We start from the raw sequence: 26546 nt of genomic DNA, 5'->3' as shown, positions 1-26546 counted from the left end.
ACATGCTTCCACATGAGCCAATATTTTGGCATGGAGGCATGCATTCTTCAACTTTATTGTACTTCGCGTGGGAAGATCAAAGTGCCGCCACATGCTGTATTATCCATACCATAGAGTCGGGTTGTTAAGCGCATGCATCTGTTAAACGCATATTATTTGTTAAGCGCAAACACATTTCTTGTAATTAACCATGGATAATAAGCGCACATGGGCAAATGCGACAATAAAGCTACACACAGCAAGAAACGTCAAGAAAAGCTGAGAGTACTGAAAAATTAATGTCTCCTCAAGCGCTTACGTCTCCCTTGAGGTCTCTCTTCGCTATGTATACAGCAAATCAGCCATCTGGATAGTGATAATCTTGTTTATCACGAAGGATTTCACCCAGAAATGGAGTCAAATATTCTTACACACTGGCGTGGTGACTATTAACTACTCTCACAATGTGGTGTTTCCGTGTTACACTCACCACAATTATTAGATAGTGTGATTTTTACAAAAAGTTTTCTCCGAAAATTATAAGTGCATGCACTTAACAACCCAACTTTACAGTATTGTACTGATACTGTATGAGTCATACAGCACAGACATGTGGCTGATTGGGCAAATACAGTACAGTTATGTGGCTAATTGGACAAATACAGCACAATTATGTGACTAATTGGGCAAATACAGCACAGATATGTGGCTAATTGGGCAAATACAGTACAGTTATGTGGCTAATTGGGCAAATACAGCACAGATATGTGGCTAATTGGGCAAATACAGTACAGTTATGTGGCTAATTGGGCAAATACAGCACAGATATGTGGATAATTGGGCAAATACAGTACGCTTGGGCAAATACAGCACAGTTATGCAACACAGTTATGCAGCACAGGTATGCAGCACAATTATGTAAGGAATGTTACAAAAACATCAGACAGCACGATTGATCACATGCATGGCAATGTAAATAGCCAGACTAAAGGTTCTATGACTAGAAATAGATTACATGAACACTTAGTGATAGTCTGAGACAAAAAAATTAAGCAACAACCCCACACAGACAGCACGATGGATCACTTCAGTGCTACTGTAAATGATAAAACTATATAAACTATTCTTACCAAATCGTTCTGTGACTACAAAAAGATTATATGACAACTTACTGATGGCACTAGGTAATGCGGTTCTCTCTTATTGACTGAGTTGGTAAGTTGTACAGGGTTCCACGGTTCTCCTATATATTTTTACAACAGGACCATTGATATGTATAGCTACAACCTCTATGAACAAAGGTCTGGCCTCATCAACACCTATCTGAAGGTTACGGTATAGTCACGGGCAATCACTCAAAATTTTGAATGCCTATTGATACTTTTTTGAGAAGCCCATAAAACCAGTCTAGCAGCTAGTCTGGCACCGCCGACCCTATTTAGGCGCTTATAAAAGCGCCCCGAAAATAGGGTCTGGTCTGTCTAGCATTCAGGACTTGTGCTTAGAATGCGTAATTACACTGCAGCTCGCATTAACAAACATTAAGAGATCACGAGTAGCGAAGAATCCAATCACGAAAGTGATGCTTTAGGGATTTCAATCAGTTACTTTCTATGGGTGATTGATGTTTAGGTTGTGGAGGCGATATTTCTACTTTCTGAGGGAAGCCGTCTATTACACACAAATGTTAAATGGAAAATCACCCCTGGTTAATTCACCCTGACACAAAAGGAACTCACGCAACTTTTGTTTCGTGACTTTTGTCCCAGTATTTACTCACATCGTGCATCCACACTGCATTTGATTGGCAATACTGCGATTTGATTGGACGCACCAGTTTTCGGTAACGGTGGCACAAGTCTTTGATTCTAGACAGACCATACCCTATTTTCGGGGTACTTGTATAAGCGCCTAAATAGGGTCAGCGGTGCCAGACTATCTAGCAGCATGAAAAGTTTTAAATGAAGGTGAAGCCCTTCATATTTAATGTTTTTATGTAGCTACAGTGTATTTTGAGGCAGGTGGAACACTACAATTTGTTGTAGTAACACAAGTAAGCCAGCCATACATCCTCAGCTCCAGCTGTCACAACCATGTTTTTCTGCCACCAAATACAGCAAAAACAGTAGGCTCTATTGGCATTTCTGGGGCATAGTGATACTGTATATTAAATCTATTAGGTCCTGTGGAAGTGTTTTAGGCGTGTTTCTTCCCAGTGACTCGGATACAAGCCTTCAAAGAGCTTGCTTCACTCGAAAAAACTACTAAAAGTTAATAAAACAAAACGTCTATACAACCAGTAACTTAAAAAATTGCTTCCACAGGACCTAGATATTTTAGTTGTTTAGTCACTTGTGTTGAAATTATAAGGATTCAGTAATCTGTTGTCCAGGGGTGGATCTAGGATTTATAAAAGGGGGGGAGCTAACTCAAGGTACTAATCTCTTGGGTGGAGGTGTGCAAAGATGCTTCACATGCTGGAACTAGGGGGGGTCTGAGGGCATGGCCCCCCCCCCCCCCCCCACCCCCAGAAAATTTTGAAAAATAGATGCTAAAATACTGCAATTTGGAGACATTTCCACATAAAATTCATACCTGTAGATATTTTATATACTGCCTTTAGATTATAGGTATGGCTCTCTGAAGCATTTTGCTGATGGAAAAGTTTGGGTAGGTACAGACAACCAAGTACATGATGCACCCCTCTCACAATTGCACAACACTGAATAGGTGCATGTTAGAATAAGAATGTTGAAAGTGGAAAATTTTGAAATTTAAATAATACAAGATTGAATCTGAGAGCATTTTCAATGGAAATTGTGTACCTGAATTAAGTATTGCCATACATATTAACTACACAAGTAGATGAATGAAGCCCTTTAAACAAACCAATGCACTTCATTGTATGTATAGGTGCAGGCAGATTTGGAAAAATTCCATAACAGAACCAACTACATGTTTCCAGTGAATGTTCTATTAGAGTAGTTAGCTGACTGCTCTATTAGAGTATCTTGATCTTGTACACCTCCAATGCTGATCCGGGTACTTGTTGCATAAACTTTAGCATAAATCCACTGATAATACCTTGGAAAGATGTTTATAAGGTGGTTTTATGAGTATTTGTATTATTAGAGATCATATAATTTTGCTAAGACAAAATTTCATTATAATACTCAGCATATTGATCAAGTAAAGCCTAAATATGAAGGGGGGGGGGGGGCTTCAGCCCCCAAACCCCCCCCCCCCCCCCCCCCCTGGATCCGCCCCTGAGTCTGGTTTTTGGCAGCACGTTTTTATTAAACATCGCTCTATTGTGGACCACACACCCAAGAACAGTCATTGTTCTGCAGTAAAAACAAACAAGTACAATTAGTTGTATTGCTAACACAACACAGTTGTTGAAATTATCCCTGCTTGGTTTAAAGCAGGTTTTGTAATTTGTTCCGCCCACGCATTTATAATAGGTTATTATTTTTCGATGCGCGATAATGCAATACCGTATAGTCTAAATATTTCTAGGGGCAGATATTTTGAGGTTGAGCAATGTTGTTAAAAATAAATTTTTCACGGATGTACAAACACTCCCAAAATGTATTAGACTATATAGAGGTCTAAATATTTCAAGGACAAAGTTTTCACTGAAAAAAAACCCCAAACCACAAAATCAGCAAAAATTTTCCCCCTCGAAATATTTAGGCTATACGGTATTGGCACGAAACTCGAGCAGGTGTTAGTGAGAAGGCTGTTAATTTCAAAGCGCTGTATAGCCATGTGATAATAGTGGAGGAATCATACAAAGTTAGTGTCTGCGAAAGGTAAAATTAAGTCCCCACAATATGGTTGAACCAGTGTTTAGCGCTCCTGCTTGATGTGGTTATTATTCATCAAAAATAGCAGCTGTCAGCCAATTAGTACTACTTCTTTATGGCAGTGTCAATAGGTGGTTATATTATCTAGGTCCTGTAGTGGAGACTTTGTGGGAAAACTGAAAAGAGGCTGGTTAGTTATCGTGTCTTTCAAGGATAATGGCAATTAGTAATACCACAAGTCCACTACCATGCTGTTACAATTGGATAACAACTCATTTCGTTCGTGAATACCTAGAAATCACTAAGTTACAGTTTATTAATGCTAAAATATCACGGTGTGGCTTCCCATGAACTCTGGTTTTTGATGAATAGCAGCTCAACAGTTTCGCTGTTTAGTGCCTGTATTTCTGTACAAGCGCTTCCCTTGTTGAGTGTATCGCCGCTTATGGTATTATTTTTACGTTAATACACCATGTTATTTTAGTGTGTTCTTCCGTGCAAAACGGTTAAAACAGAACTATAAGCAAAGCACCTATAAAATTATTTGCTGGGTAACCCGTAACCTTAATACTCCCAATTATAATTTTGCTTATAAGATATACATACACACATGCATATGTACACACAGACACACAGAGATATAGACACACACACACGTACGCACAGACACACACACATACATACCTCTCCAAACCACTGGCCTTCAGTAAGAGTATAAATTTCTTTTCCTCCATGTACCTGACGCAACAAAATTTAGTTATTAACAATTACATATAATATATGCATATGTACACACATACTGTAGTAGCAGCCTATTATATCATTCAGATATCAATACCAATTATTCAGATATCAATACTGATTATTCAGATATCAATATTGATTATTCAGATATCAATACTGATTAATCACATAATAGTTCATACCTCCAGGGTGCCATTGTTGATGAAATACATACTGTGCTGTTCTTCGCCTTTCTGCAGGAGGACTTGATCAGGCAACAAAACCAATTTCTCAGTAATAAGTGAAACTTCCTTTAGAAAGCTCTCTGGTGCATCCTTGAGAAATGGAATCTGTAAACAAAATCTCCATAATTTTGGTACTCAAATCAGGGTTATGTTAACAGCAATTAGAAATACTGTAAAATCTGAAGTTAGATAAAGACTTCAACATAACAGTACTCCACTTATACACATGCGATACAGCCCAGTGAGCTCTTTACACACAGAGGGACACAATGAGGAAAGGCATTGAACACTAGCAGTGCTTATAGGATGATAACACATACTTAAATGTAACACTTTGTGTGGGTAGATCAAAGGAAGCCACCACTGTATGTACCCTGTGGTTAGAGCATTATCTGTATAATGCCCTGTAACTCATAAGGCAGTAGTACCTCCCTGTTTGTTTATAAAAGCTCGGACTAAATTGAATAAATTAATGCTCACGTGACTATTATCACAAATTTGAGTCTTGCCACAAGAAGTACTCAGATGGAGGCAGTCAGTATCCTTGGAAATGGTGAGGACTATATGTGACCGGATTTGCGAAAAGGGGTCTTCCACACACATCTAATTTACCAACTTTGACGATCCATAAAAATGAAATACAACAAGTTATCGACCTGAAATTTGGTCAGTTGTGAGTGCCAACATAGCTTAATGACTAGGGAAAATTTCAGATTTGTGCATTTCTTAAACACAAAGTTATGGCCTTCCAAGTTCATGGAATTGGATGTGTGTGGAAGACCCCTTTTTGTAAATCCGGTCACATATAGTCTTATAGTGCATTTACAAGCATTTCGACACGTTTTCGAATACAGTCCACACACACATTACACATGAGTTAACCATGCTACAATGAAGTTTACCCCTTTAGGCCTTTAGTATACATTGTAATTAGTCTTTAAAAGCTCGATAGCATTAAAACACTTGTACATTCCCCATGATTCATCCCTTTTCCGTGATATCTTTAGGACTCATCTGTTTATCACTATTATTATTAACATTTTACAGTGACCAACACTGAAGGTCTGACAGCAACATGTGCTGCAGCCTTAGGATTACCTAATCTAATTTCAAGGATTCAGACTTAGTTACTTATAGCTGATAAGGTGTAGCAAATGTAGCTGCAACGTTACCAGTGGCCTAGCCACAATTGAATCTTTCTGGTATGTATATAAAATGAATCCAGTGGTTACACTTGGGTGGTTAATCACCCGGTGCAGACTATTATCCAGTGTTACATAATAATATTGTTGTAACACAGGCATGGGTGGTCTACCTGATATGTCTCCTGCAGCCCTGGTGGACATATCAGGCAGACCACTCATGCCCATGTTACAACTAGAAATTAACCCATTAATGGCTGTGGGTAAGTGTTTGTCGATAGTATAGATCATTCTTTGAGTTGAAAACTATTGCATTACCAAGAAGACACTATTATAGATTGATGGAGATGACCCTTGACTGTTTTATCCCAGATGAGGCATGGTGCACAAGTACATATACTCAAGCGTATCACTGAAAAAGGATAAGTCACAAAGAAACCAGCTGTGGAATGGATTGCACTATAACTAAACTACATAGAATAGTTCTATGGAGTGTAAGGCATCTTTGTAAACAGTTAGTTGGGATTCTGTTGCTTGTTGCTGAAGTTTAGATTTGGTCATGTAATAAAACTTCATCGTGATTAGCATTATGTAAACAAAAACAACATAGTCAAGTTCCAAATTTATAGTGAGTATTTAAATGTACAAAACGTTACTAAGGTAATTGGTGAATCAGCCAGTAGTCAGCTGTCAATGTGCTAAGTATGTAGTAGTAGTTCCTTGTTAATGTTACAAACATATAGCTGTGACCATATGTATGTATAAATTCAATGGGCCTCAACCAAAACTATGCAAAGCCATACAGGTGCCATATACTATCCGTTTTATGAATGCTATACTTTCATTTCATTTCCGTGTCACATCCGTGATATTTTAACTGGGGGTGTAGTTTGTACAGGAGCCTTTGGGAGAATGGTAAGTTCAGCCTATAAGAGTAGCTCTAGCTTTATGAGACACAAGTATGTTGTCTTATTGTTTAAAATATGGTGTTCTAATGTGGCAATACCCAGGAATGATGCCTCAAAGCAGGTTTATTTCGCTGCGTTCGCTAATTAGAGACTTCCCTAGATTTGTTTAATGTACTGTAAATTGGCAGTCTGCCATTAGGACAGGCAATGAAAAAAAGCATGTAGGCTAATTGAAACAATACTGAATGCTAGATTGAATGCAATAACATGTCCTTTGTGTCGACTCAATTTAGTGCATGTTATCATAAAACCCAATTTCTAATCTTTATTCCTGGGATTTGCCATCTTAGACTGCAGTATTTTTAACGGCAAAACAACATACTTATGTCTTACAAAGCTAGAGTTACTCATATACATTCAACTCACCATTCTCCAACAGGCTGCTGTAGAAACTACACGCCCAGCTAAAATATCATGGACGTGACGCGGAAATGAAACGAAAGTGTAGCGTTCATAAAATGGATAGTATACGGTACTTGTATGGCTTTACGTAGTATTGGATAGGGCCCATTCAATTCAAGTCTCCACTATGAAAGTATACCAAACAATCTTATAGGGTGGGCCAATACTGAACACTGGTCACCACAAACTACACAGAACATGAAATACAACATAGAACATAGTCACGGTAGTACTACAATACAAACCTTTGCAAACATGTCAGTGTAGAGGTTTCTAACTATGTCTCGCTTGATGGTAGTTGGAATAAAACTCATCATACCACCAACTGAATTGCCATAGGTGTGCTCCCACTGGAAGACAAAAATTAAGCACTCTTACACATACTGAAATTTAGTTGAACAATATGCGAGTATGCATAATTGTTATTATACGTACATGATGGTTAAATACATGATGTCACATTATCATATTGATACTAGTACTATATACACTACCTAATCATATGAGCAATATGCACATATGCACATACCTCAGACTCATAAAATTTGATCACTTTTTCTTGCAAATCTTCCTTAATACAAGCTCTCTTCTACATAAATATAAACAGATCACACCTACTACTTCACTATGCAACTATAATACTGACTAAGTATTTCCTAATAACTGCAAAGCGTTGCTTAAACCGTTGCTGCCGGAAGCTGTAAGTAGCTAATATATTTGCGAATTTACCCAACATCAGTCCATAAAAGATGAATGTAAACAACATCATGACAATGGCATACACTCTCTCCTTTGCATTCCTGGGAAAAAAATCTCCATATCTACATAATAGAAAGCAATACATGAGTACAAGTACAAATTGCACTTGAGCTCTTACCCAATAGTAAAGATAGTTTGCATAGTAAAGTATAGAGATATAGCATAATACAGTGGGCCAGTAAAATCAATCTCCTCATGATCATGAGTACCACCTTCTTCATGACCATCTGCTTCATGATCTTCATCCTCATCATGATCATCACCATCCTCGTCGTGATCTCCGTCACCATCATCATCATCATCATCGTCGTGATCTTCATCATCATCATCATCATCGTCGTGATCTTCATCACCATCTTCATCATGATCTTCTTCTTCGTCATGATCCTCTTCTTCACTTTCTAACGGACCAACACCAAACTCATCTGCCCCTAATGACACAAACACATGTTAAATGCTAAACATACTACACTGAATGAGGCCTACACAATTATCTGTGTACATAAACTCGTACAGTGCGTAAACACAAGTACATGGAAAAAATTAGGAATTTGATTAGGAATCATAAAACTAAAAAGTAGGGAAACAAGGGAGGTAGCCTATACCTGAGATACACTAGTGGACATTTATTCCGTAATTCATTCTACAGTATATACCAATGACTGAATTAGGGATTAAACATCTACTATAGACAACCTCCCTTGTTTCACTACTTTTTATTCCTATGATCTCTAATAGAGGTGTGCGATTATCTAGATATATATGATTATCGAGATATCGTAGATAAGGATGATAGGTTTATTTATGTAGATAATAGTAAATTTCTGTAAATTATTTGTATACCAAAGAATATCTGATGGTGTAGACACCTCCGACTCTCCCATCACATGGACACAGTGCTAAAACTAAAATTTTTCATTTTTAATACTCTTCAAATTGTCTCACTTTACTGGTTACATTATTGGTAGTTAACTAAAATAAGTATTTGTTTCAATTATATAGATATGTTAGATAAGTACAAAAGGAAATATCAAAATATGTCTAAATTTGTCATTGCACACCTCTAATCCCAAGCTTAAATTCCTAATTTTCCTTGTACTTTTTGTTTACTTTTTTTTATAACATTGTTATGACTGGTGAACCTACACATACCGTATTAGAAGAAAGAATCAATGACACCAGACTTATTGTTTTCATCTGAATGCACACCCCAACTATCAATTACTGAAATAGCGAAGTAGCTATTACACTTTGTTTTCAACTATATTTATCCCATTATATATACAGCATTACAACTGAAGAACACTACGAGAAACACCTCTGCAGCCAATCCAATCACTACGGAAAACTCCTGTTACAAATGCCATTATGCAGTGCTACAACACCTAGAAATGGGACACAAAGGAGGGCAAAGCTAAGTCTATATTGCATGTACTGCGGCATGCTAAAACGCGCCTGTCGGGCTATCAAATAGTGAAAAATCGAGCCTGTAGCCTTAGCTATTATTCATCCAGTTAATCAATCAGTCAATCAGTTATTAGAAAATGAATAATTTTGTAGCAACCTAGTGGAAGCATTTCCGGTTGTACTGAAGGCACTATTGGGCTTGGATATACCTCACCAGTACTGCAAAGGGTCAATATTATTAGTGAGAAAGTGCAAACCCCCATGATCCCTAATACACAGCACTACCGTACTGTATGATATACACCGCTAATAGAACGCTCACTAGCTCAGTCTAGTTGTTGACTAAATACTCTAATTAAACAATCGCTTTTAAAAACCTCAGCAAATCAAGACTTTGTTACATTATGATACAAAACTGTTTGTCCAATGCCCATCCATAAGTTGGCTAACTCACCAACCATTGCATTAATTAATCTGGGACTTGCTGCACATTGATCGCCACTATTGTGACAACTGCAGTTTATTCCTACTCACACACGTTCAAGCATAATTTTTAGCTTGACTGCAGAGGCACTTCTCATACTATGCAATGAGGTATAATAGATGAAATATAGCTGAAAAAGAAGTGGAATGGCGACTTCACATTTCAGTCATTGATAATTGGGGTGCGTATTCAGTCATGCGATGAATATGTCTGATGCGACTATTCTTTCCTTTGATGCAGTATGTAACGGTAATGAATTATGTAACTTTAAATAAAGTAAACAAACAAGTGTAAGGAAAAATTATAGATAAAAACAAGGGAGATCATCTACACTTGCAGCTATACTACAGTACCGCCCAGAGGTAACGTTACACTCGCAATCAGTTGACACTCATGTAGCCAATTTTCAACCTGCAATTTCTTTGGTATGTGTGTGCTAACTAACTCACCACGTGTAGCCACGACACGTGAGCTCCCTTGGTGGCTGCTCCAGTAACCGCGTGCCTTCGCACATGATGTATCCAGTCGTGTGTCGAGTCATGGCCTGGATTTGAACACTCGCAAGGGATTGTAACGTTACCTCTGGGTGGTACTGTAGTTGACATAAAATCTTTACTTCAGTTATAGCTGTACTATTCACAGGCTGAAGTAGGAATTAAATGCTAACTAGCACAGCAGCAGCTGTACCTTGTTTCATTACTGTTTTATCCTACCCAAATGTAAAATTTATAATTTTTCCTTACACTAGTACCACCTATATACACATCATAAACCAAATATTACACCCAAGTTGCTGGCAGCACAGAGGCAGCAGTTTAAAGTGTCTCAGAAGTAAGTTCCAGTAACAGATAATTATGGCTGGGTATTATAAGGTGTACCACTTAGTAGTGCATATAAGGTACCAAATTAACACATAATATTTTATGTACATAAAACTCACCCCATGTCTGTTCATTACAGCGATTATTGGTTATGGCATTGTGACAGGAAAACACAAACCAAATACAGCAGGATACATTGAGTATGAAGACTGTAAGACTAGTTATTGCTGCAATGTTGCTGAGTATGGTGTTATGTTTAATATCCTTTTCCAGCATATCTGCAATAATGGAAGTATAAAATGGTTTCCCACTTAACAACAAAAACACTAAATACATACATGCTTTTTATGATCAGTTTGCTTTGTAGACATTCTATATGGTAATGTGTGTTGTAATCATGTACCCTACATGCTACAAGCACATGCATTCATACACATGTGGTTTTAGGGGGTTACTGGGTTTTCAAACCACCTATCCTTTCTGTCACTGACTGCAACAGCACTCAAAATAAGTTGGGCACTGGCCAATTTCCAAACACAATTGTGCATTCATAGCCATAGGAAGTAGGGGGAGGGGGGCCATGCCCCCTCCCCCAATAATTTGGCTAGCCATGTCTTAATTAGGTACTCAACCATATTCTTATCACCAACATTTCTGACTGCTTTACAAATTAAAATAATCAATCAGAGTCAACCAACAATCCAGCATTTATAACTATCTGCTTGCACACCTGACTCTACAGCAGAACAACGCACCTTTTAGAACTATCTTTCATATCATTAGGAATACTGTCTGTGACTGACAGACGTAAGCTATAGAAGCAATTACATGCACTGTTGTATTTGATAGCATAATATGATTCAGGCTGTTTACTGCCAAGAATACTGCAATCTCAGGGAATTAGTTCGTAAAGAGGCGTGCCTTAGTTTAGCATGTTTTGCAGTTGCATGGCTTGCATCTTATCCTTAACATTGTCTCCCTCCCCCCAAACCATGAGGTGTTTGCTATGCTTATGACATTTCAAGATGTTCCACCTCTTTTCAGATAATACAAAAAGCCATCCCACTTACATTACAAGCAGCTGCAACATAATCCATCCTTAGTTGTTGTTGTTGTTTGTAGTACACAATTCTAAGCACCTGGACTTTAAAGCAATATTGTAACACATGTTGATCCCATAATCAAAATGTCAGTAAAATTATTATTACATATGTACTAGTTAAGCATGTGTTTATTGTGAAGCATTTATGAGACAGTCCTGCACACAGAGAGCTGCTCAAAGAGAAGAGACTTCATCACATTTGTTAAAACGTTTGATAGAATTAGATCAATAAATTTATGTCATAAAACTATCTCATGGCTGGATTATGATATTGAAGGGAACAATGTCATAAAACTACAATAGGAGATTTGTGCGCTAAGAACAAAGCTAGAAATAAGTGGAGGAAACATTTTAGAAACAAATGGATAAAAGGTGCTGAATCAATAAGGATCCGTCAATAATGGCTTGCTCTCTTGCATGTGAATGACCAACTACTTATGTAAATGGCCAAATACTACACTTTGAGAAGTGTTTGGCAAGACTTATGCTGTCATAATCTCTAATATAGTAGCCACACTTGAGTGGTCCCAAAAATAAGGGCTTAAGCATCATTTTCAAGCATCAAGTGGAGGTTGATTTTGAATACTTGCCACATCAATTTTTGGAACAACGCCATGGCATTCCAATATATAAAACTTGTGAAAGTTTTTGTGTGAATTCAACATGGCCTACTTTTGAGATACCAATACAACACCCAATAGATTAATAAACAGTACGATCAGGCATATTTAAGTATGTGCAGTAGCAAGCAGTTTCTACATCAATTAAGCAGATATTTCCTTGCTACATAAAAAATTAACACTACGAGGTAGAAACTCACTGAAAAACTGAATAACTCTAATAAATCTCAATAATCGGTGTAGTCTTAGAAATGCTGCTGTTAACAGTACTGAAGTCGAGGCGAACGCAAATATTTCCAATGGTATAAGACTAATGATGTCAATCATGAGGAAATAGTTTAGGTTCTTTTTGACAATGACGTGTCTATCAACAATAACTCTCCCTCTATTCTTGCAAGCTGTCAAGAAAAACAATAGTGCGTTGATGATATGCACCACATCACCAATGTAGATGACAGCGTATAAATAACCATTGCTAGTTGCGTCAACACAAGCTTGATATACCACCGTCAGCACTGTAGCGTGTACAAACAACGCGTGGAACAGTCTCCATACTAGCAACGCCTTCGAGTTGGGAGAAATGGGAAACGACGGCTTCTTAATCCTTTTCTTTAACATATCCATCACTCTTCCATAATGTCGTTTGACGCGTTTCTAAGTAGATGACGTGGCTCTGAGTTCTACGGAATTTTCATTGGTTAAAACATTTCTGACATCACTTTAAAAACGAACAATGGATATACAGCCTCATGACGTGTATAGAATCCAACTTTGTCGTGTCCAGCCGGACTCGCGCTATTGCGATGCTTCCACAGACATGCCAACTCTCACGCATTAGGCGTATCTCACTCTTTGGCTAGTAATCTCACGCTCTCACGCCTCAGTAACGCTCTGTTTCTCACTCTTTCAGCTTAGTTCTCACGCCTGATCTGCTTCATGATTAGCCCTGTGTTTAAAATTGGACAGACCTGTGCTTATTTTTGTACTTTGAGCATGTAGCGACCTTTTTTTTTTTTTTTTGGTCTTCACTACCAAAAATCCTGGAGCTGCACTTGAGTCTGGTCCACATTGCTGGTAGTGTTTGAGGCCTCACTCTTAAAATTGTTCAGAGGTTGGCATCTCTGCTTCCAAGGTGTTCCACCTCTTTTCAGAAAAAGCAGCTGCAACGTGATCTTTAGTTGTTGCTGTTTGTAGTACACAATTTTATGCACCTGGACTTTATGATTCATCAGCCTGACACATGATGATCCCACAATCAAAATGCGTCAGTGTACGAGTAACACACATACAACATCATTACAACAAGAAAACATACTATAGTTAGGTGGCTTAGCAAAAAAATGTGAACACAACTGACAAAAGCACCAGTTTTTTTCTGTGAGTTCCTTACCACATTAGATTAAAATTTTTGATAGGATCCACCTCAGGAATGCATGCTGGGAAGCCATCCAAGGCTCGGAAATATGCCTGTTTGCAATTTTGGTGTTTTAAATAGTAATTTGAAACTTTAGAATAACCTAGAGTATTTCAAGTGACATTTAAATTATAAATTATGTCATTAAAGTATAAATTATGTCATTAAATTTAAATATTTATCAACACATGTCTATGTTTTTGTGTTTTATTCACAATTACTCTATTAGAGCAGTCGGGCAGTCCTGTAACACAAAGATAAGCACATCTCCACTTTGCATTTTACATTCACTCATACCACAATTACTTAAAGCATGCAATAGTCCACCATACCACCACCACAAGTATCCCTAGGCTGTGTTGTGCTGTGTTGTGCAGTGCATAGGCACTCTCCTCAAGCATGAATATACATATTTTGACAGATGGAATTTTTGGATTAGCTTGGCATGCTTTGAAGTATACAATTTCCAGCCTAGGGGCCCAGATCTAGGAGTGTTTACCCCCTCAGAAATTTAACCATGTACTTGCTTATAGGAAAAGCTAGTAGAGTACATTTCATCAATTGTTTGCTTATGATACAACAAGCGTACCATAACAGAAAGATAAAAACAGCAAGGAAAAGAACTGAGCTCTTCTGAAAACTAATCAGTGCTGCATGGTCAAAATTATACTTGCAGGACTGATTTATTGAATGTGGGAATTTGAAAGAATAATACTGCTAGAACAGTCATCTATAAAGTTCTGCTACACAGTAATAAAATTACCATGACCACTGTGCTAGTTGAACTCTTCTTTGCATGCGATTTCAGCACAGCTATCTTACCCAATATTGTATGCATACAATTGTGCCAAACATGTCATAGTTGAAATTCTACACTTTTGATTAACTGATCGACGACATATTGCAATTCTGTGTTCTTTACATCCTAACCTAGCATGTCAAAGCTAACTATGTGTAATCTTTGGCTGCTAAGTTTCACGGTAATGGTGAATGTAAACATGCAATACTAAAAGTTATTTTTCACTGCTACAATTTGATCTTAAAATTGCAATACTTCATCAGATTGCATCATATGTCTGAAACATCTTTAAAACTGTAGCATTTGATATATACGTACCTGCATGTCCAGTCAAGTTCTGGTAGCAAGGCAATTATATTTACGTGTACATAGTTAGTCATTTATACTCTACCATTGCTGAATGAAAGCTGTTTGGAAATTCATGAAAAAATCTATGGTGACTGCATCCCATGATTATATTGCACACTTTGCTCTCACAAACCCTGTGAAATCCTATACATTATATCCACTACTACAAATACACATTTTTAGTATTAATTCAGCTTGAGATTTGAGTAAAGGAATTTTATCTTACATAGTATACAGCTGTACTACTGGATTAATGGTATGAAGAACCTTATTGTTGTGGTCATGCATGTGATTTCAGCATAAACACAAAATCAAGCATGTAGCAATAACACATATTTTCATACTAAATAACAAGAGCTGGTGTAGTATAAGTTGGTAAGTTATCAAGCTATACCTACTTCGCAATCAGGCACAAAATGAATTCTGTATAAGATGTGACATCATGAATGACTACAGTATTTATTTATTTATTTATTTATTTATTTATTTATTTATTAAGGCTTTACAGCACAAGTGCTGAAGCTCTGTAGGACACCTGGTCCTACAGCCTGTTTAAAGTTGTTACATAAAGTGTGTTTGAAAAGGTGAAGAAGGAGAAAAAATCCATGACTGGACCTGGGCAGCCTCAAACCTGCAGCCATCTGATTAACGCTTGAACAGGCTGTAGGACCAGGTGTCCTACAGACCTTCAGCACTTGTGCTGTAAAGCCTTAATAAAATAAAAGGTATTAGGTAAGAGATTTATCACAAACTAATTACTGCAAATATTTCACTGTATATTCATTTCCATAGTGAGCAACTATAGAGAAATTTCTCTATACAGTTTGTGGATCATACAAGCTGTATACGCTGTAAACTATAGGTGACCGGATTTGTGAAAAGGTGCCTTTTCCACACATTTTACATACCAGTAAACAAAATGACGTAACACTTGATTCCTTATACTGATTAACTTGCTATTAGTATCAGAATGCAGCCAGATACTGTAGTTACACCCATGGAAATTTCAGGCTATTATATTCCATGATCAAAAAGTTATGAAGCTTCAAAGTTCAAAAAATGGGTCAAATTTTGTGTGTGGAAAAGGTACCTTTTTGCAAATCCAGTCACAGTCAGTATGAATGAAAAAATTACTTGTCAACATTAAATAAAGCTTGTGAGAGTAATATTACTGTTTATCAGGTCTTGCATGGTTTAATGTTCAACCCTGCATAATGTTCTCTTGCATGAAATAGAGCAAAACTAGCACTTATATGGCTTGCCGATTTTGAAAATTCTTTAGTTACATAACTATAAATGCTTTTATGGAAAGGCCCTTTTTAGAATAAGATGGATCCTATCAAAAAATTTAAGTTAAGGTTGTGCTACATATGTGGAGAAAGTTTGGTGCTTTTGTCACTTGTGTCCACATTAGTTTTAAATTTGGACCTAACTATACAGGAAACTAAGTAAAAACATTGAAACAAATTAATACGTTTGTACTAGTTTTATTATTATTATTATTGGGGGTACAGGTAAGAAGGCCTGTAAAAACCTGATCTAAACATAAACTACTACAAAAATAAAATCTATCAAGGTGTGTCTTAAACAAATTGGTTGAATTAACATTAACTGAATCATGTGGGCCAATCATTTATAATTCTTACTGAAAAGAAGTGACGGCATGGCAAGCAGGTAGTGTGTGGTTTGTAGATCTTTAAAATCATGACCTCTTGCTATATGTAGATGATTGAAGGGTAAATAAAGATGAGCTATCCATGTCCAGCATGCTATGAAATAGTCTGTAGCTATGTGTAATTAAATCCCCTCTACGACGTCGATATCTGAGAGATGGTAAGTTTAGGTGGTTTAATCTGTCAACATATTGTAAGTCTTTAATTTCACTCACTAACTTGGTAGCTCTTCTTTGAATTTTTTCAACTGATATGGAATCTGTATTTCACCAGACCCTTACTTTATGTGAAGCAGCAGGCAGCGCCAGACTACTAACAATTATGTTGGGACTAATACATGATGTGCATGGGTGGATACTGACACTAAGTTTGTGGATTTTAAACCATGACTAGGTGAGATCGATGATTTAAAAAAAACAAAAACAAAAAAACTGACCATTAAGTCACCTAAGGTCAAATCTGAGGTGACTCCCTATCAAAAAACTTTATGATCCCAAAGTGCACAATTAGAACCCTAAATATCACAATCGCATGGAAACATTTTAGCCCCCTTTGCATAAATTGGACCTTGCAATAATAACCCCTGCCTCGTGATATAGCGGAAAATAAAAATTCTATGTTCCCGTTCTGATCAGAAGCTGGCCAGAAACAAAAGTAGTCTCATGTCCAACCAGGCTCATGCTAATGCACAAACACCATGCTATGCTATAGTTTTATGACATATTGATCTAACTTGTCAACCTTATTTTAAAAAATGTGATGTAGTCTAGCATCTCTTCTTTTTGAGTAGCTCTCTCTGCAGGACTGTCTTGTAAATGCTTCACAGTAAACACATGCTTATATGTATTAGCAAGTGTTACGTTTTGCATTTAGGTTACATCCACTCCTATGGAAATTATTGTATTGATGGTAATGTTATAACATCTACTGAGTCTGTCAAAGATTTAAGAATCGTCGTCGACTCTTCTGTAAAGTTTCATAACCATACTGCTGTAGTAACTGCAAGAACTAATCGTATACTATAGCAGGGGCGGATCTAGGGGGTGGGCTTTGGGGGCTGAAGCTCCCCCTTCACTTCTATGCTTTACTTGGTCAATATGCTGAGGATTATAATGAAATTTTGTCTTAGCATAATTATATGATCACTAATAATACAAATACTCATAAACTCACCTTATAAACATCTTTCCAAGGAATTAGAGTGGATTTATGCTAAAGGTTATGCAACAAGGAGCCGGATCAGCATTGGAGGTGTACAAGATCGAGATACTCTAATAGAACAGTCACTTAACTACTCTAATAGAACATTCAGTGTAAGCATAAAAGTTGGTTCTGTTATGGAATTTTTCCAAATCTGCCTGCGCCTATAGTGTATTGGTCTGTTTAAAAGGCTTGTTCATCTACTTGTGTAGTTATTACCGGTACTGGTATACTTAATTCTTAATCCAGGTACACAATTTCAATTGAAAATGCTCTCAGATTCAATGTCGTATTATTCAAATTTCAAATTTTTCCAGTTTCAACATTATTATTATTCTATCATGCATGCAATTGTGTGAGGGTGCATCATGTGATCGGTTGTCTGAACCTTCCATTAGAAAATGCATGCTGTAGAGAGCCATATATCTCCAAAGGCAGCATATAAAATATCTACAGGCAGAAATATGCACTTTATGTGGAAATGTATCCAAATTGCAGTATTTTAGCATCTATTTTTCAAAAATTTCCTGAGGGGGAATGCCCCCAGACTCCCTATAGTTCCAGCATGCAAATTCGCACACCCTCCACCCAAGAGATTAGTACCTTTAGTTAGCCCCCCCTTTTATAAATCCTAGATCCGCCCCTGACTAGCTGTGATTAATAAAATTAATCCTTTGAGTATTTGAACACCAACGTGTTACTCCAACTATACAAACCTTTTGTCTGTCCCCACATATAGAATACGGAAATATTTTATGGGGTCTACAGTTCATAAAATACGGAAATATTTTATGGGGTCCACAGTTCATAAATATTTTATGGGGAAATATTTTATGGGGTCCAAATATTTTATGGGGTCCGAAATATTTTATGGGGTCCACAGTTCATAAATACGGAAATATTTTATGGGGTCCACGCAGTTATTTTATGGGGTCCACGGTCCACAGACCAGCAGTCAGTTCAGAAGAATTCACTTAGACAGTGTACGTAACTGCTGGTTACGTCAGACAATTGCCTCCAATTCAAGTAAAAGCATTGCATTATCAAGGCAATTTGTGTGCGAACGTCATTGGCATGCATTAATTGGTTAATATGAAATTTCTGCACTAGCTAGAACTGAGTATGGGATCAGTATTTCACCAGACCCTTACTTATGCAAAGGGGCAGGTGGCACCAGATTAAATTATTAGATGTTTCAATATGTGATATAATTTACAATTGTACAGTGGAAACTTGTTTTAGAGGCTATCTGTGCTAGGAGACCACTTCTTAATTAAGTTAACAAAAACATAGGTGTAGTGCTAAAAGCCGGAACGGAATGGAACGGAACCAATTAGGGCGCGCACCAAGTAGAAAAATCGTTTGAGACGGATTTTGCATCGTTTCCAACTGCCACACAGTGACTAGAATTATGCTAGAGTTCATTTCCTTCTACTTATATGCTATCTAGAAATCGCGCTCTCCAAGTTTCTATTTAATGCCCGCCACGTGGCATGTTGTGCTCTTACCAATCCATCAAATTCTGTTTAATCCTGATGTAGAATTGCTTCCTTATCATTGTAAAAGGTAAAATACTGTAGTATTTCCACGTTATAGTCGTGTCCGTAACAGCGAGGATGGTTTTCTGAAGTCTGCCAGCATGGGCAATAATATACGAGAGTTATCCACAGTGTATGTTAGTGGCTGTGAATCGTATGCTTACAGTGCTTACAAAATAATAGTTTAGCAGGTTAACTCTGGTTAAATGATAGTTTTTCAGCGTAGGTAATTGCAAAACGCTTTCGTGCAGTGGGCATTAAATAGAAACTTTGAGCGAGCGATTTCTAGCATGCCTACAAGCAGAAGAAAACTAACTTTAGCACAATTCTAGTCACTACGTAATGGTAAGAAACGGTGTACAATCTGCAAAAACGATTCATTAACTTGGCGCGCGCCCCGTTCCGTTCCGGCTTTTAGCACTACCCAAAAGATAGTTATACATTGCTTGTCGACTTCTTAATGTTGCTAAAACTACTAATGCCTATGGGATACAAAATAGGTGCATGAGCATGTAATATTTTAGTTATCACCCTTCTCCTTGAACTCAACTGATTGTGATGTATAACACTGCCACATTCTATTGCACATGTAGCTACAGCACTGCGTGTCATGCAAGGACTACATTTTGTGTGATATTACAAGGATCGGAGCTGGCATTAATCAACACTTCTATGCAGATGTTACAAAGCAGTTTGACTAGTGGCATACTATTAAAAGTTTTACTTCCAGACAATTATAAATGTACAGCGTATTATAGATCACACACCCTGTACATGACTGTTATATATGTACAGGGTATTATGTATTACCTTCACATTACTTTAAACTGGCATTGAACAATATAGAGATCAATCCATAAAAATGTAGACATGCATGTGTATAGTGTTTATTACTGTAACAGTGAAACCTTAATTTTAATCCAACACTCTGACTCAATTATGTGTCAGATTACAGAGATTCTGCTAGAGGTGTTACATGGATTAGAGAGGTTTAACTTTAATTTAGGTGATAGTACGGTTTTGCACTAAAGTTAATGTAGCTATACTTTATGCATGTGCATGTGAAACAAATAGAGAATGCCAAATAGTCCACATTATAATTCTTACCCCAATGTGTTGTCTGTAACAAAGTAGGTTCATTTTATAAATTATAGACTTTATTTAATTTATCCACAGTATAAATAAATACACAGGTGAGTTGCACCAAAGCTGCCTTTCTACCTTACAGCAGGTTTTATGTGCAAGGTCCAAACATTTGCAAATCAGACAAAATAGACATCAGAAATCAACTACAAATAGCAATGTCTTGCATGGAATTAGGGATCAACTGTTTTATTAAAATTTTTGCAAGCAGGAGTACACCATTGGGGGGAGGGGGTGTAAATTCACATGTACACTTTTTGAAAATGTTTGTCATATGAAGAGTACTACTTATTATGTGGAAAGCTTCATGCCTTTATGAAAAGGTGTATGATTTTTGCATTGTGTCAGGCCACTATACTAACAATCATATGAAATACATGGTAAATGGTGATTGGACCCTGGGGTGTGCACTGCTTGAATCTGCCAAGTACACACTGCCCACACCAATCAGCATGTTAACATTAATTTTAACCAAACAATATTATTATGAATTTCACACATAATTTTTTTGATTTGATTTATTTTTATACTCTTGGTATTTGGCATTAGCCATTCTTCCTACCAGAGTTAAAACATATACAACACATAATACAAACAGCTACAAAAACAAAAGAAATTAAGGTACATACATGAACTAAAAATTGTATTTACTATACACACATGCATACAGTAAATACAAATAAAACACCATTACATAAATATTATAGATTTAACACATGAAATAGTGCCATCGCAGATTTGACCTTTGGTGACCTTTATGGCCATTTTTGTCCAGAGATTTGACCTTTTCTGTCTTTATCTCCCTGAGGCATTAATTAAAGTTTAAAAACATGGTACCAAAATATAGATCTTGTTGAATGAAACAACTTAGTTTTCACTAGATGATTTCATTCCAAAGTTATCATTATTAATATTTTATATTTTCCATGAATTTTGAGATAATTTACCTCCCCATGGGTAATTTACACCCCAAAACTCTCAAAGAATTGTGCAGCTAATAAAAGCGATCATAACTTCAAAATGGAATTACCCATAATATACTAGAGTTGCAATGATACAGTGTTTAGACGTATCGATATATTGCCTCTGGTGTATCACGATACAGCAATATATTGCACGATATAAAATGGAGTCTAAACACTACACATGATGGTCTGTGTCACTTTTTTAAGGGAAATAAGTGAACTATTTTTTCTTTGAGAAGCATTGTGATTCAGTTTAACCACAATGTACAATAATTTGATTGTCAGCCATGTTAACAAGCCAAGATATGTCGATATATCACGATACATGATATATCAATATGGTTTGACTTTGTATCGATACAGTGACATTGTCTTAAAGTGATACGATACACAATAATTATATCGTTGCATCTCTACTATATACTTCAAATAAAAACAAAGTTGTTAATTTGTTCAACAAGTTAACTTTAACCATGCATGTTTTAACACATCAACTAATGCCTGAAGACATGCAGAAATGGTCAAAATTCTGTGGAAAATTGGCAACAAAGGTCACATCAGTAATGGCACTATATCAAAAATCATGTCATGAAGAATACTATTTATGTGTTTCATGCTTTTTATGAAAAAGTGCACGATTTGGCTAATTTTGAGCAGGGGCTTTTAATGAAAAAGTGCACGATTTGGCTAATTTTGAGCAGGGGAAGATCCAGGATTTGGAAAGGGGGTGCATCAAGGTAATAGGTGGAGCATCAAGGTAGTAGGTGGTGGTTGTCTGGGGGGCTGTCCCCCCCCAGAAGCCGAAGCCATTCCACCTATCGCAGGACTGAAAGTTTTGATGTATAGAGAGGTTTTATATACAAATGCTTTAATAATACTGCATTAAGCGAACTACATTGATCAGGAGTTGTAGACCTATAGGAATAAGTGACAGTCATGAGCTATAGCTAGCTATATATAATAATCATATAAGACTAAAGAATGGCATACACAAGTATGTGCATTTCATTAGATTCTTAGCAGGTTAAAGTGTGCCCATGTATGGGATAATGCTGCATATACTAGTTCCATATTCAACAACTATGGAGTCTCCTCTCAATAGTCAAGGGTATTCTTATAGGCTTTCTAGCCTCCTAGCTCCCCAATAAATTTTTCACAAGTTAATAAAAATCAAATAAAATAGTTACTAGTGTTGTGTGGTGACTGTTCTATTAGAGTATTTGACTGACTGCTGTATTAGAGTATCTTGATTTTTTGGGGGGAGCACATGCCCCCTGTGCCTCCCCCTGGATCCACCACCGTTGAGAAAAACCTAACAATGGTTACTCAGATACAGCATAACAGCAAGTATACTTTTGGGTAGGAAGTAAAAAATTTAAAAGAGTATAGATACTCTCTGTACACTTGTTGAAAATTATGGGGGGTCCCTTAGGATTTCTTGAAATGTGTTTACACGAAAACTGTAAAATTATATTATTTGCAAAGTTCACACATTCCTTGCACAAATAATGACTTGGGTATGTACCCCACAGTAGTTCATTGATATACCCCTACCATAGTAGTACAATTGTAATAATTATAGTATAAGTATTAAATCTTTCTTTCTGTACACATTTCAAGCTTTTGCTTGGGCAGGAAAAATAATAGCATGTTTGACTATTAAAATCACTGTATATATAACTTTAGAACAGAGTAAGCTATATCGACTTTCTGTAAAAACCAACTTATTCTTTGGTGCAAGAGCTTTAATTTGGCATCAAGTTTACACTGTGAAAAAAGAGGAATATAAGATGGTGTATCTAATGGCTTAAACTATACAAATAATCTCAGTATAGTCTTGCATTATACTAACTATCTTATACTTTAGAATAAACCCCATCTTATATTATGGGAAACAAATTGTACTTTAGTTTAATACACATTCTTTGAATGGCTTTGTTTACTTAACTAAATGTGATAACTTTTAAGCTTCACCATCTCATTATTCATGGACTTTTGTTTATACAGACAGCACGTGACTTAAGATTTTTTTACTGTATCAAACAAAGTCATGATGATTATACAATAAGTATACTTCTGTTAATCACTATAGCTAGCTTTGTTGTGATAATTTCATATGCACACATTTTCATACGGCAAAGCATATAATACCAGAAAAATTAATTATTCAATCAATTCTTTCTAAAAGTCATACAAATCCAGATTTTCTTGCACAGTTAGCACACCTGCAAAAGTTTGTAGTAATGCTTTTATTAAGGCTTTACAACACAAGTGCTGAAGGTCTGTAGGACACCTGAGCATGGCTCAATGCTTGTTAAAATTGAAGGGGTCAGTGGTGTGCGCATGCGTATCAGATGCAATTAAGTCGCCATTGTCACTATTGTTATATCAGAGGTTGTAAATGTGAGTGATCATGACAGTGTATCTTGCGGAGAGTGTGCGTGATCAGCGCCATTGTCCAATGAGCCATGCTCCGCACGATGATAGTTATGGACCACAACTGTACATCCCTGCTGGCTGTAGTGGTGAAGTGGCGGCGTGGTGGACAATTCCTACGATGGCAGTGATCAAAAACAGCCCTAGATGAGTAAGTATTAGACTAAAATGATAGCTTGTACAATAGGTTTAGCCATATTGAATTGTTTATTGTGTATTGTATGACAATGCAGGCCTGCAAATGATTCAACTTTGGTGTTACTGTGTACGTATTACATATTTTATAACCTGTTATCTCAGCTTATGGCGGATGACGAGTGGACACAGTTCATCAGCCATCAACGGTAAGAGTATGCATGGTCTGCTCTTATGATTTTGTATATTATCTCTTCAGAGGTAATTTCTTGTCGGACCTCTTAGTTCTACAGGTTGTCAGTGTACAACATCTGCAGTTTAGTTTCCTTCAATGGCAGCTGCTTCCTTTAAGAATCTGGTAGCGACCATAATAAATTATGTGGACAGTTTTGTTCTTTTTCACGGAGTTGTTCAACCTCATCTTCTAATTACTTACCGCTGTAAGTGCATTACGCCTGATTGTGCTTTTATTCATTTTCTTTTCAATAGGGTAGGAATTACAGACTTAGTCTCAGTTCTAGGAGATTCTTCTTATTGCTAACATCTGTAAGTAAGTACACTGAGAATGTCCAGTATACAATTTATTTTTACCTTCATTAGGTTTGTGGAAACTGGTCTCATTTCTTCATGTTTTCCACTACTTTTTATCAACAGCTGACTGCTGCTACTTCATGTACGTCTGGCACTGTAAAGGAGTTGAGTGCTTTCAAGAACCTGTTCCATCTTGTTTGTCCTTATTTCACTGACCATACTCGTATTGCTAACAAAAGTAAGTCCACTGAGAGTATGCAAATTATGTTATATTTAGTCTTGTTTCAATTGTACTTAGTGATTACAAGATTCTTGGACTTGGTTATCAGTGTATCAGATGCTTCTTGTGAGCTTACATAACAGACATAAAAATGGCCACGTGGTAGGAGTATTTTTGTGAGTTTTGGGTATGGGCGAATGTCAGACGAAGATTTTTGAACGGTTATATCTCAGCCAAGAGAGAATGTATCAAACTCTAACTAGCAAGTATGCTTATACATTAGCCAAAAGAATAGGGATTTAACATAAATCAATGCTTGAATGTACTTATTTTAACACTTTATAACCATACCTGCTAGTTACAGCTTGATATCATCGTTCTTGGCTGAGATATGACCGTTCAAAAATCTTCGTCTGATATTAGCCCAACAAAGTCACATACCAAGTGGCCATTTTATGTCTGGTTAGACTCACTGATAACAACTGTAAGTGCACCAAGTAATCCAGAATATGAATTATGTTTGCCTCCATTTAGGGTTGTGAAACCTGGTCTTATCAGACTTGTCTTATTCTACATGGATTGTCAGTCTCAGACTCGGTCTCAGTTTTACAAGATTGTTACAAACTGTTAAGAACAATGATTTTTCAGTATACGCATTATATTTACAATCTTTAATAGAGTTGTGGGACCAAGCCGCCATTCTACATGGTAATACTAGGTTTCCAGACAAGGTCTCGGTTTTATGAGATTCTTATTGTTACAAACTGTAAGTCCAACGATTGTCCAGAATACACATTATATTTACCATCTTTGTATTACAGCTGTGGAACAGTTCTATATACCAGACGACTAACAGATTGTCACAGAGTTCTACATGGTGATGAACATGGAGATGATAATACAGGTAATTAGTAATGGAATTTGTGAATTGTATTTACTGTCTTACCTGCTGCAGTTGGATAAAGACTGAAAAATGACGAAATTGATTTGATGCTGTCATGGCCAAGGAGACGTTGATTTACTAGCTGTACCTATTGTGGTTTTAACATATTTACAGAATTAAATTCCCTACAAATATAATTATAGAAATTATTTAATTAAGGTAGCCACAGATTATAGGAAAATAAAAAAGTACAGTAGTATAGTAGCCAATATATGGTTGAAATAGGCTTAGTATAGTCATACACCGCACTATACTAGTGATTTAATCTCTAATATATGACTGTCTTAAATGTATTCAATAAGCTTGTTATAGCAAAGTCCTAATGTAATAATATATGCTGTACTATTTCATTCCAATACTAACATAATAAGACTGTTATAAACCTTATTATTCTGAGCTTTTTTCACAGTGTTAATTTGTAGGTTTTCGCATCATACAAACATGAAATGGAGTTTTTAAACATTTAGTCATCAAAGGTCAAATCTGATGTGGCTTGCTATCAAAAAAAATCTTTGTCATGCATACACGCAAATTTTCTGCCAAGTTTCATGCTTTTATCCAAAAATGCACCAAGGACTTTAAAGGCTTAACCCTAACTACATTGGGTCCCTTCTGAAATGTTAACGCATTCAGTTGTAGACTTGCAGTAGGAACTCTAATGTGCATGGGGAGTATAGCTACATGTGGTGTAATTACATTGATTCCTCAAAAGTGGATTAAGAGATAACAAGTATAATACT

At 36.7% G+C, this 26546-nt stretch overlaps 2 protein-coding genes and 1 long non-coding RNA gene across 5 annotated transcripts in view; 2 read left to right on the top strand and 1 right to left on the bottom strand.

The window, feature by feature from the left end:
• LOC136249247 (uncharacterized) overlaps nt 1-13117 on the bottom strand; it is a 112806-nt gene extending 99689 nt beyond the window's left edge. For all 3 annotated transcript variants that reach the window (XM_066041210.1, XM_066041212.1, XM_066041211.1), the window contains exons 1-8: nt 12662-13117; nt 10859-11017; nt 8146-8458; nt 7915-8089; nt 7798-7857; nt 7514-7618; nt 4715-4861; nt 4473-4526 (exon numbers count right to left, since the gene is read on the bottom strand). In XM_066041210.1, the coding sequence (XP_065897282.1) occupies nt 4473-4526; nt 4715-4861; nt 7514-7618; nt 7798-7857; nt 7915-8089; nt 8146-8458; nt 10859-11017; nt 12662-13085 (1437 nt within the window). In that variant the 5' untranslated portion in view covers nt 13086-13117. The remainder of the gene's footprint in view (nt 1-4472; nt 4527-4714; nt 4862-7513; nt 7619-7797; nt 7858-7914; nt 8090-8145; nt 8459-10858; nt 11018-12661) is intronic.
• LOC136251574 (uncharacterized) overlaps nt 1-26546 on the top strand; it is a 212436-nt gene that overhangs the window by 18406 nt on the left and 167484 nt on the right. The gene's annotated exons all lie outside the window — the stretch shown is intronic.
• On the top strand, nt 24733-25489 carry LOC136251700 (uncharacterized). Its single transcript, XR_010699160.1, has 3 exons — nt 24733-24881; nt 24942-25347; nt 25398-25489. It is a non-coding gene; the product is annotated as an uncharacterized lncRNA (long non-coding RNA).

This window comes from Dysidea avara, chromosome 3 (genome assembly GCF_963678975.1).
Source record: "Dysidea avara chromosome 3, odDysAvar1.4, whole genome shotgun sequence".
In the NCBI taxonomy this organism is placed as follows: Eukaryota; Metazoa; Porifera; class Demospongiae; order Dictyoceratida; family Dysideidae; genus Dysidea; species Dysidea avara.
This window is presented reverse-complemented; position numbering and strand designations above follow the sequence as displayed.